Here is a 17,007-nt window from a genome sequence, read left to right on the forward strand (position 1 = left end):
GGAATTTTGAAATAAGAAAACAACGCCAGATAAAACTGCAGAGTCCCTTTTATTCACGATGATCAAGCGCACCAATTCGACGAAGAATTTTGAAACCCAGTAAAGCACGAACAGGTAAACACATTAATTGACTATCCTTATTGAAACCTCATTGATGAGTGAGTGAATGGAGGCGATTCATCAGAAGAAATATTTTCTCTACTATTTTTGGCTTACAGCAACATGAACAACTGTCTATCAAAATCAGTTGCGACGTCTATTTATTTCATCGCATATCCACCGCTAGGGGCACAAGGGAGGGTGACAAGTAAAGTACCACAGCATTAATTATCTACAAATAAAAAAGACCCTGAGGTAAATCTGGAGATAATAATCTACGATTAAAGGATGAGAAGACTAACAAAGATATAAGTCATAAATCACCATACCAAAGCTGTACATTTTCTATCCTTAGCAACTTTGCGCTTTGAGATCGTATCAGAAGCCATCATATTTCGTTTATGAGTGAGGTGCGTTGTGGGGATTGACGTCACTAACCAGCTTCTGCAACTTCATTGGAACATATCAGTGCAACACTTTTCAAAGGGAAGTGGATCATATTCTTAAGAATTTTCATCAAGTGGTGTTACGGAAATACTTTAGATATTTAATTTTTGACACAGTGTTAGATTCAGTTGACGGAAATTTACTTTAAAAATACTTGGACCGTACACAAGAAATGAAGTAAAAAGTTTATTTGAAAAGATGAAAGTTTTCATAGAATTATTATTAGTGGTGTATGTTACGACCTGTGTAGGTGAGTAGATATTTTGATCTATTTAAGACTGAAAAAAAAAAACATTTTATTTACATGTTCCGTCACAAGCAGTCGATGAACACACAATTTGATTGCTTCATAATTTTATTTATTTATGAAACCCAAACTTATAATAAAATCCTTGTTCAGTAGCATTGGAAGGTGATTTTATCCGGATTTGTTTGGTTCAGGCTTTGATTTACTTCTTTTTGTCAACAATTAACAAAATTATCCAATAAAAGGGGGTCTATCACCCGGACCCCCTCCCTTGGTCTCCATGGGGTCCGTTTTACCTTTAAAACTCGCATGTTTAAGTTTAACATAATGTTACGAAGTCAAATATATTTGGTAAGGGACCCTGAGGGTCTGCCCGGGTCGGGTTTGTGAGGGAATCGGCGACATTTAACTTTCAGGAACGAATCCAGAGATTTTTAGAGGGGGTTCCAGAGGAGCGCCAGGCTATCTGGTCATTTTTGCCACTCAAAAATGCACATAATTAACATTATTTTAACCTAAAAAGAGGGGTCCTATCCCCGGACCCCGCCCCCTGTTTAACCACGATTACTTTGTTTTGAAAAGAATCCTTGATCTACAATATATATATATATATATATATATATCTAGGTGATTTGTGGTGTACATGTAAAATTTGTTTATAGTTCTAAGACATACATTATAAGTGTATGTACTAGTACAATTGGCGCTGTTGGTTGTTCTTATTTGGTTGTGTTCGATTTTCTTGGTTCATATGTGTTTTATTTGTTTTTCTTCGAAGTTATAGTTTTCAAGTATCTGTAGCGGTTTTCTTTGAGCCCCTTTTCCTTTATATCGCTTAATATCTACAATTGATTTATTCGTCACCCGGGTACATCTGACAGCCTCGACATAGGCGGATCTAGAGGGGTGCAAGGGTTGACACCCCCTTTTTATTGGAAAATTTGCCATTTTCATGTGTAAAATTGACAAAAACGGGCAAATAATGTCCTAGCATCCCCTTTTTGGAGACTGGCACCCCATTTCTGAAGTGGCTGGATCCGGCCCTGCTCGAACAGACGTCACTATAAAGCTGTAAACGTTGATAATCATAACTCCCTTTGATGTCTTGATTAATAAACATGCTCCATTTATGTGAGAATGGATTTTTGTAGACAATTAACATGCAAAATTTATATCTCTGCATCTTCGTGTATGTACAAAAAAAGTTGTGGTCTTCTTAGGTGGTTATTATACAAAAAAGGCTTTAATCAACCGCGTTTAAAATGTGTAAATAAAACTCTTTAACATTCAAGGACTACTAAGCAGTTGCAACTAGGCATGTGTATATATTTAAGATTAGTTGGTATTGCTTTCAGGAAAGTTTTCAACGCCTGTTAGGGGGTCAAGCTATCGTGTGCTCATTTTCTCAAATTTTGCAAAAAATAAACCAAGTTTTCCTAAAATACCTCCCCACCGCCATGTCATAACAAGAAACATAGCGGCAACTTTTAAAGTTAAAATATGGGATGTTGGAAAGTATCAAAATTAGTGCAATCGTTAAAGAAAAACAAATTAGAAGTTCTAGCCGTGTATACCTGTAATGCAGAGTTTTCAATATTGAACCATGACTTTAATTTTCGTACTGAAAACGCGAACCCTCTCGGTGGTTCATGATCAGAGCTTAGAATTGGCATGAATGGAAAATTCTGTGTGTATATGGGTTATTATCTTGAAACAGACGCAACAAAGTTAATCCATGTTGATTTTATCTCCATCCTGGATATGCACAAGTGATCATCCCTGTAAAAGATTGCTTAAACTAATGAAAACAAAACTGAACGTTTATCATATTAGAACTTTGAGATCTAGAATCTATAACATCGGTTTTATTTAATAAATTATGTACAAATATATAATCTTTTCTCATGTTTCGGCAAATGTGACCGCCCAAAATATCAATTGGATCTCAGATTATCAAATTTGGTCTTGCTAAAACAAAATCAAGAAATCATCATTCCGCATCTATTAAGAATCACCTATTGCAAATTTGAACTAGATTTGGGTTCCATGGAGAGAGAAAAAAGCCACACTTCAACTATACTTCGGAAACAATGTGAATTATCGCAAAAAATATACATTGTATTACTAGAATGCATGATAATTTCTGTTGCGCTTAAGTAACCGAGGAGTGCTGTAATCAGAAGGTGAGTAATCGCTATAAGATAATCAATTTATATATGTTGGATAATCTCTATTAATGTCTGCTTGTTTTCATGTCGTCTGCTTTATCTGTTTGTCTATATTCATTACTTTTGAACTCCTCTTATAAAATTGGGGTGCAATGGGGGTCAGAAAAAATATCTCAGTAACTCTACAGAACTAAACGAAGCAGTATTTTTCTTTATATACCAGTAATATTTATATAAGAAAACATTTATCTCATGGCTAGCTACATTTGACTAGATATGATTTCGCCACTGGCTTATATGGTCAATTACATGTAGTAAATTAGTATGAACAAAAAATAGTACATGTAGTTTCGTTTTCCAGCACCATTATGTCCCACACCTTTCTACATGATCGTTTCATTCCCCTTGCCGTAAAAGTCTCTCACAAAAGAACAAAAGTACACACAAATTGTGTGGTAAGGTATACACAGGAGCGGATCCAGGATTTGAGTTTAGGGGGCGTTAATTGAATTAAATGCAGTGCAAAGCAAGGCAAAACATATTATGGGGCGAAACTTTTGTTAAAAAAAATTTTCCTGCCGATTTAGGGGGGGGGATGGGGGTACACCCGGTACGCCAGTCCTTGGTCTTGGATCCGCGCCTGATACATTTTGATGAATCCAAATATATAATAAGGATGGAGTACTAGATTTTGGCAGCTGCTCACCCCTAACTGATACCATATGAAATGGTCCCCAGAGATCTTTTGGAAAAAAACGATTTTGAAAGAGTAATCAAGGGAACCAAGGTTATAGCGGTAGTCAAAAGAATGCAATCCAGGGACAAAGACCAGACATGGAAAACAGACATACACAACAAAGAACATAAAGTAACTAAAATCATACATGCAAAGTAACAAAAGCAAATGAGCAACTCGGACTCCACTAAAAACTAGGAGCATGGACCAGGTGCACCGGTAGGGTAAGCTTCCTCTGCTTTTCTAGAAACACCTGCCGAGTTGCTCATAGTAAGTCAAGTCCGGGTTAGACAAACGAGGAAAGGAATTATGACCCGTTGAATAAATCATGGTGCAGATGGATACACCATAACGATCCAAGAGTTCATGATGACGACCATAAAACTTCTGTAGTGATGACTTCAATCTTGTAGCAACATAACCCTGTTCCAGAAGCCTATTTTTTAGAGTTCTAGCGTGATACAAAAAGTCTGTGTAGTTTCGTCAAGCTCTGGCATAATGTATGAGTTGTGCTATATGCAGATGCTGAAGGGATGTTGCCACAGATGGAAGGAAAGTTGACAATTCTGAATGAAAAGTCATATAGTTTGGTCAGTAGTTTTCCTTTACCATCGATTTTTAAGTGTAGGTCATGATATGAGGTAGACCTTACAGTGTCTGTAGTATCCTTTATCTCAAGTTCTTTGGGGTAGATGCGATGTATCAAATCCCCGAAATTAGGATTGTTTAAAGATAATACGTCATCTATATGGCAGAAACTGAGATTAAAGGATCTAGCCAAATGATATTCTTTCTTTCTGATCAAATCAGCTATAAAGTCAGCCTCTTAAGAGTGAAGGAATAGGTCAACAAATAAATGAGCACAATTTGTTCCCATTGGAATGCCAACCGTTTGTCGAAAAACACGTCCACCACACTGGACAAATATGTTGTCGATTAAAAATTCAAGAATTTTGTAAACATCTTCCTCTGTATATTTGGAAGATGACTTGGAATTATTTCTTACAAAGTATGTGGAATCTCTACCAAAAAGTATTTATTTTTAGACTCACTTGGCCTTGGTTCAGGCGGATCCAAGGAGGGGGAGGGCATGGAGTGGGAAGAGTGGTGTTGATTGATTGATTCTATAGGAAATCACTGACACATACCTCCCCTTAGGCTAGTTTTGTCCCCATTTTAATGACCCCATCCTCCCGACTATTCCCCAGTTGAATCTACCACTGCATGTAAAATCAGGACCATTGTTAGATTAACAATTAGGACCTTAACCTTAATTTCATTCTTTTGTATATTTATCCATTAAAGGCATATTTAAGAATAAGCATAAATTTTTGCCTGCAGAAAGAATTTGATAAATCCCAATGATTGGATTAAGTTAAATTAACAAATATATGCAAATTTTAGGACGGGTGAGTTGTGTCTGGTGGAGAGAGTTACTGCCCGCTCATTACATTCTTAATCTTAAGTGCTAGAATCTCTAAGAATCAGAATAAATTGAAAAATAATGAATTTGCTCAGAAAAAAAACGCACAAATTTGATAATTTGGTCACATATTATTTATGGTCTATTAGAGGTGACAAAAAGAGTTCAAAGTTCCAGTAGAATGATAGGGGGAAATTGAGTTATCTTTTCATTGCATTTTATATAATTTAATTATACTGTGAATTACTGACACTTAAAAAAAAAAATGAATACCATTTCTTCATTTCAGATAACACGTGGAAAGACTTGTGTTTTTTTTTCCATTATGATTCACCCACGGCCTGATTCTTACAGAGAATAACACCTAAAAAATAACTCACTTTTTCAGGTCATGTGTCATCACAAGGTACCATTATCCAACCTCAAGGTGGACAGATTGACAGATCCAGAACTTATTTTAGCGGATACGATGTCACGGACATGGATAAATACTTCTCCAATATTGTTCGTTTCCATGGCAATGCCTACATTCATTACGACTTCGACAAAGTTTTCTATGAGCAGAAGGACATCTTTACACCTTCCGTAAATGAGACTTTCACCTTCCAGTTCATAACCAATGAAAACAATGGTTTGATTTGGTTGGATGACAGAGAGAATGAAGATCTTAGAATGTGGCTTGCTATCAGGGTAGGTTTTACTCAAGTTAAAAATGCAGGGCGATGGGCACCTTAAATCAGTTCATCTCCTATGTAAAATGTATTCGCTTCTTTTCTTGATAGTTTTCATCATGTAAATTATTTCTTCTTAAATTTATTCATCAGTTATGAAGTATTTTATTAAAGTTCAGTCTTCAAGCTGTATGAACATTGTGTACATGTTTAATATATAATAAAAAAAATATCAAATGACTATTTTTCAAGTATGTATTACTGTAAACTGATTTTATAGACTTTCTCATGACACAATATTATGTGTTTTATAAATGTTTTAAGTAGTCAAAATGCATTGATGATATATTTATCAGTAATATGCAGTCATTGACTGAATGATATTATGTTGTGGAATCAGAATGGTGTGTGTATCAAAACACTAACGTGTCTTTTCTAATTAAAAATGCTATTTTTATTTAATTTTGTTTTGGCATAAGACAATGAGAATGCATTAACTTAGATACATTAATTTGGACTAGAGAAAATGCTTACCAAAATTTTCCCTCATCCATCATCAATTTTTTTTTTCATATCAATGCCTCTCTTGATTTTTTTTTTATTTTTATATTTTTTTTGTATAACAGAGTATTATAAATGAGAAATTATGTGTAAGTATTTGTATAAGGTCAAGGTTGTGTAAAGGTGAAGGTCACAAGATCAGCAAAATAGCATGTATACTATGTATAATTTTGATTATACAGTATGTAATCCAGACATAATTTAAAAATTATTCTTCAATAGTATACAAGTGTAAGTTGAAATATTTTGAGTAGGTCCTCCTCCCTTAGGTCAAGAAGAATTCCTTGGTTCTCAGGCTCATGAAAACATGAATAGAGAGATTTTTTTCCATTAATATGTCCAACAAAGTGATGACAGTAACTATCACATTGTTTTTTTTTTTGTTTTTTTTTTATTGTTATTATTTTTATTTTATGGAAATCGTCATTAAAAAGGCTAAATAATCCCTTTGAAAGAAGTCAAGCTGAGAACCAAGAACAATTTGACCTTAGGTGTTAAGTCTCTCACTTTTGTTGGCAGCTTCCTGACATTTCAATAAAAAAGTTAGACCATCTGCTCACATACCCTTGTCAGTGTGGGAGATTTAGCTGCTTTTGGAAATTTCTCTCATCTTAGTTGAATTTTATCTCAAATAGAACAAAAACTACTTAATGTCTAAACAACTTAACCTCAAACCTGTGATAAAGATCATCAATTTACTATCAGAAATTTTCACAGTTAACTTTGACACAGACTTTTTATATCGTGCTAGAATTCTAACAAATAGGCTTCTGGTACAGGGTTATGTTGCTACAAGTGTAGTCATCACTACAGAAGTGTTATGGTCGTCATCATGAACTCATGGATCGTTACGGTGTATCCATCTGCACCATGAAAACTGATTTATTCAACGTGTCATAGTTTTCCTTCCCTCTTTTGTCTACCCCAGACTTGACTTTTTATGAGCAACTTGGCAGGTATTTCAAGAAAAGCAGAGGACACTTACCCTTACTGGTGCACCTGGTCCATGCTTCCAGTTTTTAGTGGAGTCCGAGTTGCTCATTTGCTTTTGTTACTTTGTATGTATGATTTTGGTTACTTTGTGTTCTGTGTTGTGTATGTCTGTTTTCCATCTCTGGTCTTTGTCCCTGGATTGCATTCTTTTGATTACCACTATAACCTTGGTTCCTTTGATTGCTCTTTGAAGTAATTAAGTTCAAATAAGGTCAGTTGCTGAACATTAAACAAGTCACGAAAACAAAACCTCAGAAAATCTCCCACTTTGAGAGCAAGACCTCCCGCTTTATAAATATTGGAAGGTTAACATCAATGCCTTTAGAGTTTAATTCTAATCTTCAAGTGTTGTTGTGGGTGTTGACCTAGCTCTAACTTTTGTATATAATTATGTATATATTATATATTGGGTGAGACATATATAAGTATTTAAACAATATCTGCAGAATACAGTGAATGGGAAAGAATGTGTAAGTCTAAAATTTGTTGCATGAATCTGTCAAATTTAATATGATTCTTTTTCTAATTATTTTGGGTGTGCTTAATTACTGTGACAAAAAAAAAAAATATCAGAAAATTATTATCCTCAAAATCATGTATACAAAATCATGCATTTTGTATTGTTTTTTCATTTGAGATTTTTTTAAAAAGAACTAATTGAATTTCTTTGTAATGTTGATACATACAAAAACAAATATATACATGTATTTTTTTTTAAGTATTTAGAAATCTACCAAAACTTATTTGTTAATATGATTTGAATATGGTATTGTTATCTTCTTTGAAATTTTAGAATAATAGAAAAGGAATCCTCTGACAGATATTTGTTGATTAGTGTCTTTTTTCTATATTTTCTATAATACACTTCTCTTTCAGAATGTTTATTCTAAAACAAGTTCTGAATATCTTTTCCAAAGGATGTTATTTCAGATTTCATAGAGGCAACTGTCACATCTATGATTTACAGTGACCAGTTAACTCATGTAGGCTTAGAAATTAAAGGAAAAAGATTTTGTGTCATTGAACTGTTGAAATGGCAAATGAGCTGTACATGTATTGTGGGAATTTTATAACTGATCTTTTGTAAATATGAGAAAAATGTCCTTTGGTAAATTATTGAAGATATTCAGAAACAAGCTCTTCTGAATGGAGTTAGAAAAGTAGACTGCTTTGCTCCATTTTATCACCAGATATAATGCACAAAATATCATTGTCATCATCATTTAACTGATTTGGTGTGCCTTTTCAATGGCAGAGGGATCATAAATCCATTTTGACCATAAGCTCATAACCATTTGACCATACATTCATAGCAATCTTTCCATTCCTCATCATTTCACTCAAGGTTATTTCAGGGTGGTTAAGTATACATTCATGGCAGGTCACAGTTGTGTTTATATATCAGAGTGGTTATGTATACATTAATGGCAGGTCACAGTTGTGTATACATTTCAGGGTGGTTATGTATACATTTCAGAGTGGTTATGTATACATTTCAGGATGGTTATGTATACATACATTTCAGGATGGTTATGTATATGTTTCAGGGTTGGTATGTATACATTTCAGGATGGCTTTATATACATTTCAGAGTGGTTATTTATACATTTCAGGATGGTAATGTATACATTTCAGGGTGTTTTTTTTTATTTCAGGATGGTAATGTATACATTTCAGAGTGGTTATTTATACATTTCAGGATGGTTATGTATACATTTAAGAGTGGTTATGTATACATTTCAGGATGGTTATGTATACATTTCAGGGTGGTTGTGTATATATTTCAGAGTGGTTATGTATACATTTCAGAGTGGTTATGTATATATTTCAGGATGGTTATGTATACATTTCAGAGTCGTTATGTATACATTTCAGTATGGTTATGTATACATTTCAGGGTTTCAGGCTGGTTATGTATACACTTCACGGTGGTTATGTATACATTTCAGAGTGGTTGTGTATACATTTCAGGCTGGTTATGTATACATTTCAAAGTGGTTATGTATACATTTCAGAGTTGTTATGTATACATTTCAGGGTGGTAATGTATACATTTCAAGGTGGTTATATATACATTCCAGGATGGTTATTTATACATTGTAGGGTGATTATGTATACATTTCATGGTGGTTATGCACATATTTTTAAAGAAGCCTGAGGATTCCTTGAACAAACTTTTTGATATTAAACCATTATTTTGAGTTTTCACTAATGATTAAACTCTGCAACACTCTTAACTATTAAACTTCATAGAGTAATTCTTACACTTCATAACCACACATCAGTGGTTGATTCACAGAGATTGTCCTCAAGTTCAAACCCCCCTCACCCATGCATTTGTTTGTAAATTTTGTTATTTTTGTTCAAAATTAATATAAAAATGAACAAAGGATGGGCTTGAATTTCTTTACTATAATTTTTTTTTAGAACAGAACCCATTTATTTATAAATTTTGGATCTGTGCCTGATATCAACATTATTATTAATGTATTTTTAGACCAGAAAGTGTATTATTTTACTGTAGGGTATGAATTCATCATAAGTAACCATCACATTGTGCATGAGTAAAAATATCAATTTAACATCATATAAATGAAAGAACAAAAGTTTATTATTTAACGTACTTTTCCAGTTGAATCAGAGTTGGCTGTGATACAGTTTTGTTTCTATCTTTGTTAATTTTGCTGGCAGCTCACCAATATTACATATACATCTGTAAATATGGGATGAGGAAGTTGGCAGTTTTGCAAAAATCAGAACTGTCAATTCTACACAACTTGGGTTTTGAGAGTTAATCTTTTCTCCAAGACAGTGTCAGTGATGGTACATACATAGAGTTAAGCAAAAAAGCAATGATAGCTTAAAGTCTTATGAAATAAAGAAAAATTGGTGTTTATTTATGATGCAAAAAATCAGAAGTCATATGCAGTAATTGATATAAATCATCATATTTAAGTGTAAGTATTTGTAAAAATCAGGCAAAATGGGAAAAATTAGAAACATGCATGTTAAAAATTCACCAATATTATTTCACTTAAGGATTATTTCTCACTACTGTAAACATAGTTAACTTTTGGCAGGTGCTAATTTTCTTTGATTCTGTTATGTAAACATTTTAGCAGGTATCAATATTTGTGGTTTCAAACAAAATGACTAGCATATTAAAGAGTGAAAGATTAAAATTTCGCAGTTTCCATTTTCATGCAGTTTTTCTGTTCTCTGTGAAAATAGCAAAAATTAGTACACCATGAAAATTAATACATTTAAAGTACTTTATCTCTGCAATGCTTCAGTAGAATGTTAGGTCTTTGTCAGAGTTTTCTGCCCTTGAAATGTTCATTTTAATGCATTTCTATGAAATTATCTCAATTTACCAAAATGATATGGAAAACTGTGCCTTGATTCATTCTGATGGTGTAAATGGTCAAATAACACTTACATGTTTTTTTTATACCATGTTTCACTCTCTGCCTGATTCATACCAAGACTGACATTTAATACTGATATTTAATTAGGTAAAAAGTACAGTCATGCCATAATGGATTTTATAGAAGAGACAGAAAAAAATAAAGGGTATACATTGTACTAATAAGGTTCACCAGTTGTTTTCAGGGTAGGCTGTTCCTGCTTTGATTAAGACAAAATTACATATTTTGTTCCTAGTCAGATCTTCCCAGCTTTGATTGAAACACTGTCACAGTTCAATGAAATACATGTTTCATATTTCTGTTAGTTCATGTTATAACCTCAGAATATGCTTCATTAATGACAGCTTACTAGTAGATACCCTTTTGGTTTATCAAAGCCATGTCAGCTTTTTTTGTTGTTTATTTTTTAATCATTAAAGCACATTTTCCATTGTACCTGTCTGTGTCAACAACATCATTCATTGTCTTATTGCATTGTCATATCACATTTACCATATCACATTGTCATGTCACATTGTCATATCACATTTACCATATCACATTGTCATATCACATTGTCAAATCACATTTTCCATATCAAATTGTCATATCACAATGTCACATCACATTGTCATAACACGTTTTCCATATCACAATGTCAAATCACATTTTCCATATCACATTGTCATAACACATTTTCCATATCACATTATCATATCACATTTGCAATATCATATTGTCATACTAGTATCGCATTGTAATACCTTATTGTCATATAATATTGAGGATGTCATGGACGGAAAATGGCTATAATTTCCACCCTGAGAGATTCCAAATGTCAAGCGGCCAAAATATTCCAATCAAACCATAGAGAAAAAAGCTGAAGAACTTAAAGTTAAATATCACAAAATATGAAACCTGTAATTGTCAAATCACATTTGCCATATCACATTGTCATGTCATTGTCATGTCATATTCATTTACATATTTTGTTTGATTTGCTATAATCCACCACTTTAATTCCCTAATACCTATTTTTATTTGTAGTGGACTTTTATTTTATTAAGTTTTCTAGTACATGTATATGACTGTGTAGTGCTTCTATATTTATCAGTCACATGTTATTCCCCATTTCATACTGTCCTAATTATCATGAGTTATTCCCCTTTTGCTAAATCTTCACAATTTATTCCTTCTTGGTTTGTGAATCTTCATGAGTTATTCCCCTTATTCAAACATTCTATGGATTCTTGTATTTGACTTAGTATTTTAATGAAATATTTTTTCTTCCCAAAATTATTTTGTACCAACTCCCTTCTTTCCTTAAACTTAAAATAAATAAAGACTTAATTGTTGAAATCTTAGTAAGTATCATGCAAATTCTGTAATATGTGATATAAAAAAGCCAAAAGGCTACACATTTTTGTCTGTAAATTTAAAAAAAAAATGTTCATTCTAATCTTTATATGGTCTTAGGAGATAATTCCAGAAACCAATAGTTTCTATTGTATTTCAGTCATTTACAGAATTATCTCCATTAATTTTGAAATTTATAATACATTCTATTTAATTTATATCTCCAAAGACCAAAGGTTATATAAATGTTTGTTTCCTATAACACTTTAAACAAAATATAAAAATTTAAAAATATGTAGCGTTTCCAACCATGTAACACATTTTGCATGATTCTTAGATGAAGTGGTACTTCATATTTCAAAATATCTTATTAATTATCATTGCATAATTAATCAGTTTTTCTTTTTAAATTCATTCATAATCTTTGCATTGTATAAAGCAACAACAGGCTGGTTTCATAAAAATCTCAAATTAAGATTTTCCTCAACATGCTCAAATTCTTCCCCTATTCAAATTTTAACCAATTAGATCACTTGAAATTAAAAATTTGAGGAAAACCACAACTTGAGACTGTTTTATGAAAGCCAAATCATCTTCTTCAAATTATTTATAGAATTTTTTTCCTATTAATTAGATATAATTTTATGTTGCTAACGAGAGCTGTTGTCTACTTTAGCTTAATTGTTGATTTTTCACTTACAATACTACAATTCTAATATAATTCTTAGAATTTAACACATAAAAATGTCTCATATAAAGTTAAAAGGCCTCTCTTCATAAATTGATACATGCACTTAATTTTTTGTCTTTATAAAAGAATATACAAAGTTGATGCATATTTTGTTGTTGTATATTACTTTGTTTGTCCCTTTGACTTGATTTGTTTTTTTCTTTAATAAAAAGTTTTGAAAGGTTGTGTGTACTTTTATATGAGGTCTAATGTACTTTTTCCTAGGATGGTTACCTCATGTTCCACATTGATGAAGGAAATAATCGAATTCAAGAAATTAAACTAAGTTCACGTAAAATTAAGGACCTGAACGATTGGTCATGGCACACCTTCAGGATGGAGAGAATCGGCAAAGTGGTAAATATATATGTAACCATGGTTATAAAGTATCAAAAAATTTATATTTAATTTGTTGATTCGATAATAGAATCTTGTAGAAGATTTTAATTTTGTCCTTCATGTTATTTTCCTTGGTGTGGTATAGCAGTAAAGTGTTCATTTCAACCTCTGTTTGTAACTTAGAACTGTTCATTACATTTAGAACAAATGTTTAAAGATAAACAGTTTGTTTAAGTGGTAAAAATTCTCCAATGCTTGATAACATAAGAATTTGGACAGTGGATACATTATTTTCTGAACTGAGGAGAATCCCGTAAATTATAGGTAATATGAAAAAATCATCAATTTTCAGATTCGTTTCTATATTGACGATGAATTTGTTGGTTCCATTACAACACACCGTGAGATCCAGCTGATTGGACGTGGAGATATCTATCTTGGAGGTACTCCAATTGACTACACAGACTCTGTTATTACACAGAGCTACAATGGTGGAATTACCAAGGTAATAGCACCATTTATATTTAGAAAATCTAGTGCACAAATTTTCTTCACAGTGGTATTTACTGTTTCAAAGATTTTATAACTGTAAGGGAGCAATGATTTGTTTTTAATGGAAGGGGGAGGTGTTTATATATTACAGCACATTTGAAGTAGCTTCTTGAACATTTTCTCAAAATTTGGAAATCACACAAGTGGAGATGGAGATGGAAAAATTGTAATAATCAATGCATGCAATAATTTCAGAACATATTTATTGCAAAGCTCTTCACTCTTTTAAAATCCAATATTTCTTTCTATTAGTGGTTCCACCCTGATATAGATGCTTTGATTAAAAGAAGTTATACAGGTGGATTAACTAAGGTTTTTTTTCTTTGCCTATACCTTGTATGCAGCTGTAGTAACTGTATTCAATCCAAGGATCTGGCAGAATAAAAATGTTTTTAAAAAAATAACCACACTATTGAATTACGAACTAAAGTCTCATTCAATTTTTGAAATTTATATATCATATAGTTTTACTTTTCAATGCATTAATTGAAAATTTTACTTATTTATTATCCCCCTTTTTTATGGAGTTTTATAGTTCTTCCCTTTCTTTCATCCTTCTTTCTGTCTGTCTGAACTATTTCTGAATTATTTAGAGGACTACCAGCACCAATTCTTGATAATCAGAAACTTGGAATTTTTTCTGTGCATGTAAATGATTGAAAAATTTCTTTCACAAAAATCTTAACATTAATAAATTGTTGTTAATAATCATTTAAATATTGCAAATTGAAAACTAATTTTATAAGGCCTTAACCACCCCTATTAATGTAAGGCAAAAATTGAACAAGTATTCTTGGCACACCAACATTGGAAACTTAATGTTTAAACTTAATTTTACAATTTGATTTTGATTTTCCAAATTATTGTTTAAACTTCATGATTCATTTTTTATAGCAGCTTAAAATCTATTTTAAAAGCACTGAAGATATGTACATATTTTTCAGTGTTGTGTCACTCAAAACAAAACTATTTTTGTATTTATTGTATTAACTTCCATTTGGTTCTTAGATAGATATTTTCCTCCTAAGTTCTTTATGCTAGATTAGATTACAGTATCATTCTATGTAAGAATCAGGCAATGGTTTGCAAATTGTTTTTCTCAGTTTTTGTCTTTTTGCCTCAGATTTATACAATGCATCTAGAAAACAGCCAAAATTCTATTTAAATTTATCTTGAAGCATCTTTGACTTTTATGTAGATAACTTTGAACTGCTTTTTTAGCTCACCTGGCCGTAGGCAACATGAGCTATTGTCATCACTTAGGGTCCATCATCATTGTTGTCATCAACAATGCTTCAAACATCTTTACCACTGAAACTACTGAACGGATTTGGATGAAAGTTATCTTATTGTTTTTTAGAGTATCCTGCACAAAAGGACCATTTGTATTTTTGATCTGTTAAAAAACATGTCCGCTGTTACTAAAAATAGAATATAGGGGTCAGACAGCAGTTTTTTGCATATATCTCCAAAACCATTAGGTTTAACCAATTTCTGGCATGGAAAAAGTGTTCAACATAATGAGATCTATCTGTAATGTAATTTTGGTGAAGATCGGTTGACCCAAGTCAGAGTCATTGCCATTTTTGGATGTTTTTTTGCTGTTTTTGATGTTATTACTTTAAAAAATCTTCTCAGAAACTACTTTACAGAATTCAATGAAAGTTGGTATTTTTGTGTTTAAGGGTATCCTTAGCAAAATGACCATTTTGATTTTTGATCGGTTAAAAAAAACAATGCCACTGTTGCTAAAAATAGAACATAGGGTCAGACACTAGTTTTGTGCATATATCTCTAAAACCTTGAGGTTTAGCAAATATCTTTTAATTGCTGAAATGATCCTTATCATAAGGCCTATAAAAGTCTCCGGGGATCAAAGTGGTCAGACGAATCCATGTAAGAGATATTGCCCTTGTAAGGCAAAGAATTGTGTTTTTAGCAGTTTTCAGCCAATATCTTGAAAACTATAATACAAATAGAATGAAACTTTGAAAATTAATGTAATGATCCTTCTGTAAAGTCCTACCAAAATCTTCATGGAGTCAAAATTGTCAGGCAAGTCCTTGTTAGAGTAATTGCTCTTGAAAGGCAAAAATTTAACCAGATGAGCAATATAGGCTCCTGGGCTCTTGTTTAGGGTATCTTACACAAAGTGACCATTTGGATTTTTGATTGATGATAGAACATGGCAGCTGTTACTAAAAATAGAACAAAGGGGTCCAAATACAGTTTTTTTGCAAATAGCTCAAAAAAACGTTGAATTCAGCCAAATGCTGATGGAGAGTAATATTGTTCATCATCAGTAGAACGACCTTTGCCAAAATTTTCAAAATTATTTGTTGCCTGTTGTAGGATTTATGGCCCCTGAAACAGATTTTTTTTGTCATTTTAATGTGTAAAACTCTCTGAAACCAATTGAAACAAAATTTGGCATAATTTTTTTTAGGGTTTCTCCATAAACTGATCATTTAAAATTTTTCATCGGTCAAAAGAACATTACTAAAAATAGAACACAGGGATCAAAATGCATTTTTTGCTTTTTTTCCCTCAACTATAGAAGAATAATGAAAAGGAAAGCTACCCGTAAGATAAACATGATAATCTGAGTTGACCGGCAGTATAGAATTTATTTTTTAGGCAGCCATTTTTTATGACCATTTTCACCAGTTGCTCAGATTCCATCTTCAGGTGTTTTAAGTTGAATGGTGATGACGAAAGATTGTTCTTGGCTGCCATTTTTCTGCTAATTTTTTTTCTTGCTTGATTTCAACGATAATTGGTTTATATGGTAAACATGGTCTCCTGATATGAATGGTGATGATGAAAATTTTGGATAGCCGTGGTTTAACTTCAATTTATGTTCTCTTTCAGCAAATCTATACTGGGCTAATGCCCCTCAAAGCTGGTAGAATACCAGGGCATAGGGGAACCCCTGCCCAAATTTTTTCCAGACATTCTAAAAACACTTTGAAGGCATTTCCAACATTTTACAGTGCCTTGGTACTCTTTTGAACTTACAGCATTCTTCAATATATGCTCTTTTTCAGCAATTTTTTATCAAACATGGTAACAAAACATGATAACTTTACTTACTTAGTTAATAGGATATGGTTTGTCGGGTGAGCAATTCAGGCTCTTCAAGAGCATCTTATTTTAAAAAGTTTTCCTGTCATTTTTCTAAAGTGAATTTCAACTAAATTTGACCTATCAATATCTTAAGGCAGACTGTATAAACTTTGATGATTATTTCTGAAGGTTACAAGGCATGAATACTTTAA

At 32.4% G+C, this 17,007-nt stretch overlaps 1 protein-coding gene across 3 annotated transcripts in view; it reads left to right on the top strand.

The window, feature by feature from the left end:
- The first annotated feature begins 276 nt into the window (after positions 1 to 276).
- Positions 277 to 17,007, top strand: part of LOC148600391 (neurexin-3-like) — a 54,975-nt gene continuing 38,244 nt past the window's right edge. Inside the window, exons 1-5 of one of the 3 annotated variants that reach the window (XM_088558024.1) lie at positions 277 to 796; positions 5,509 to 5,810; positions 7,792 to 7,815; positions 13,064 to 13,195; positions 13,530 to 13,682. In XM_088558024.1, the coding sequence (XP_088414150.1) occupies positions 745 to 796; positions 5,509 to 5,810; positions 7,792 to 7,815; positions 13,064 to 13,195; positions 13,530 to 13,682 (663 nt within the window). In that variant the 5' untranslated portion in view covers positions 277 to 744. The remainder of the gene's footprint in view (positions 797 to 5,508; positions 5,811 to 7,791; positions 7,816 to 13,063; positions 13,196 to 13,529; positions 13,683 to 17,007) is intronic. The other 2 variants (XM_088558025.1, XM_088558026.1) reach the window with 2 other exon arrangements.

This window comes from Perna viridis, chromosome 13 (assembly GCF_037379345.1).
Source record: "Perna viridis isolate PV_CMFRI_1.1 ecotype Kerala chromosome 13, ASM3737934v1, whole genome shotgun sequence".
In the NCBI taxonomy this organism is placed as follows: domain Eukaryota; kingdom Metazoa; phylum Mollusca; class Bivalvia; order Mytilida; family Mytilidae; genus Perna; species Perna viridis.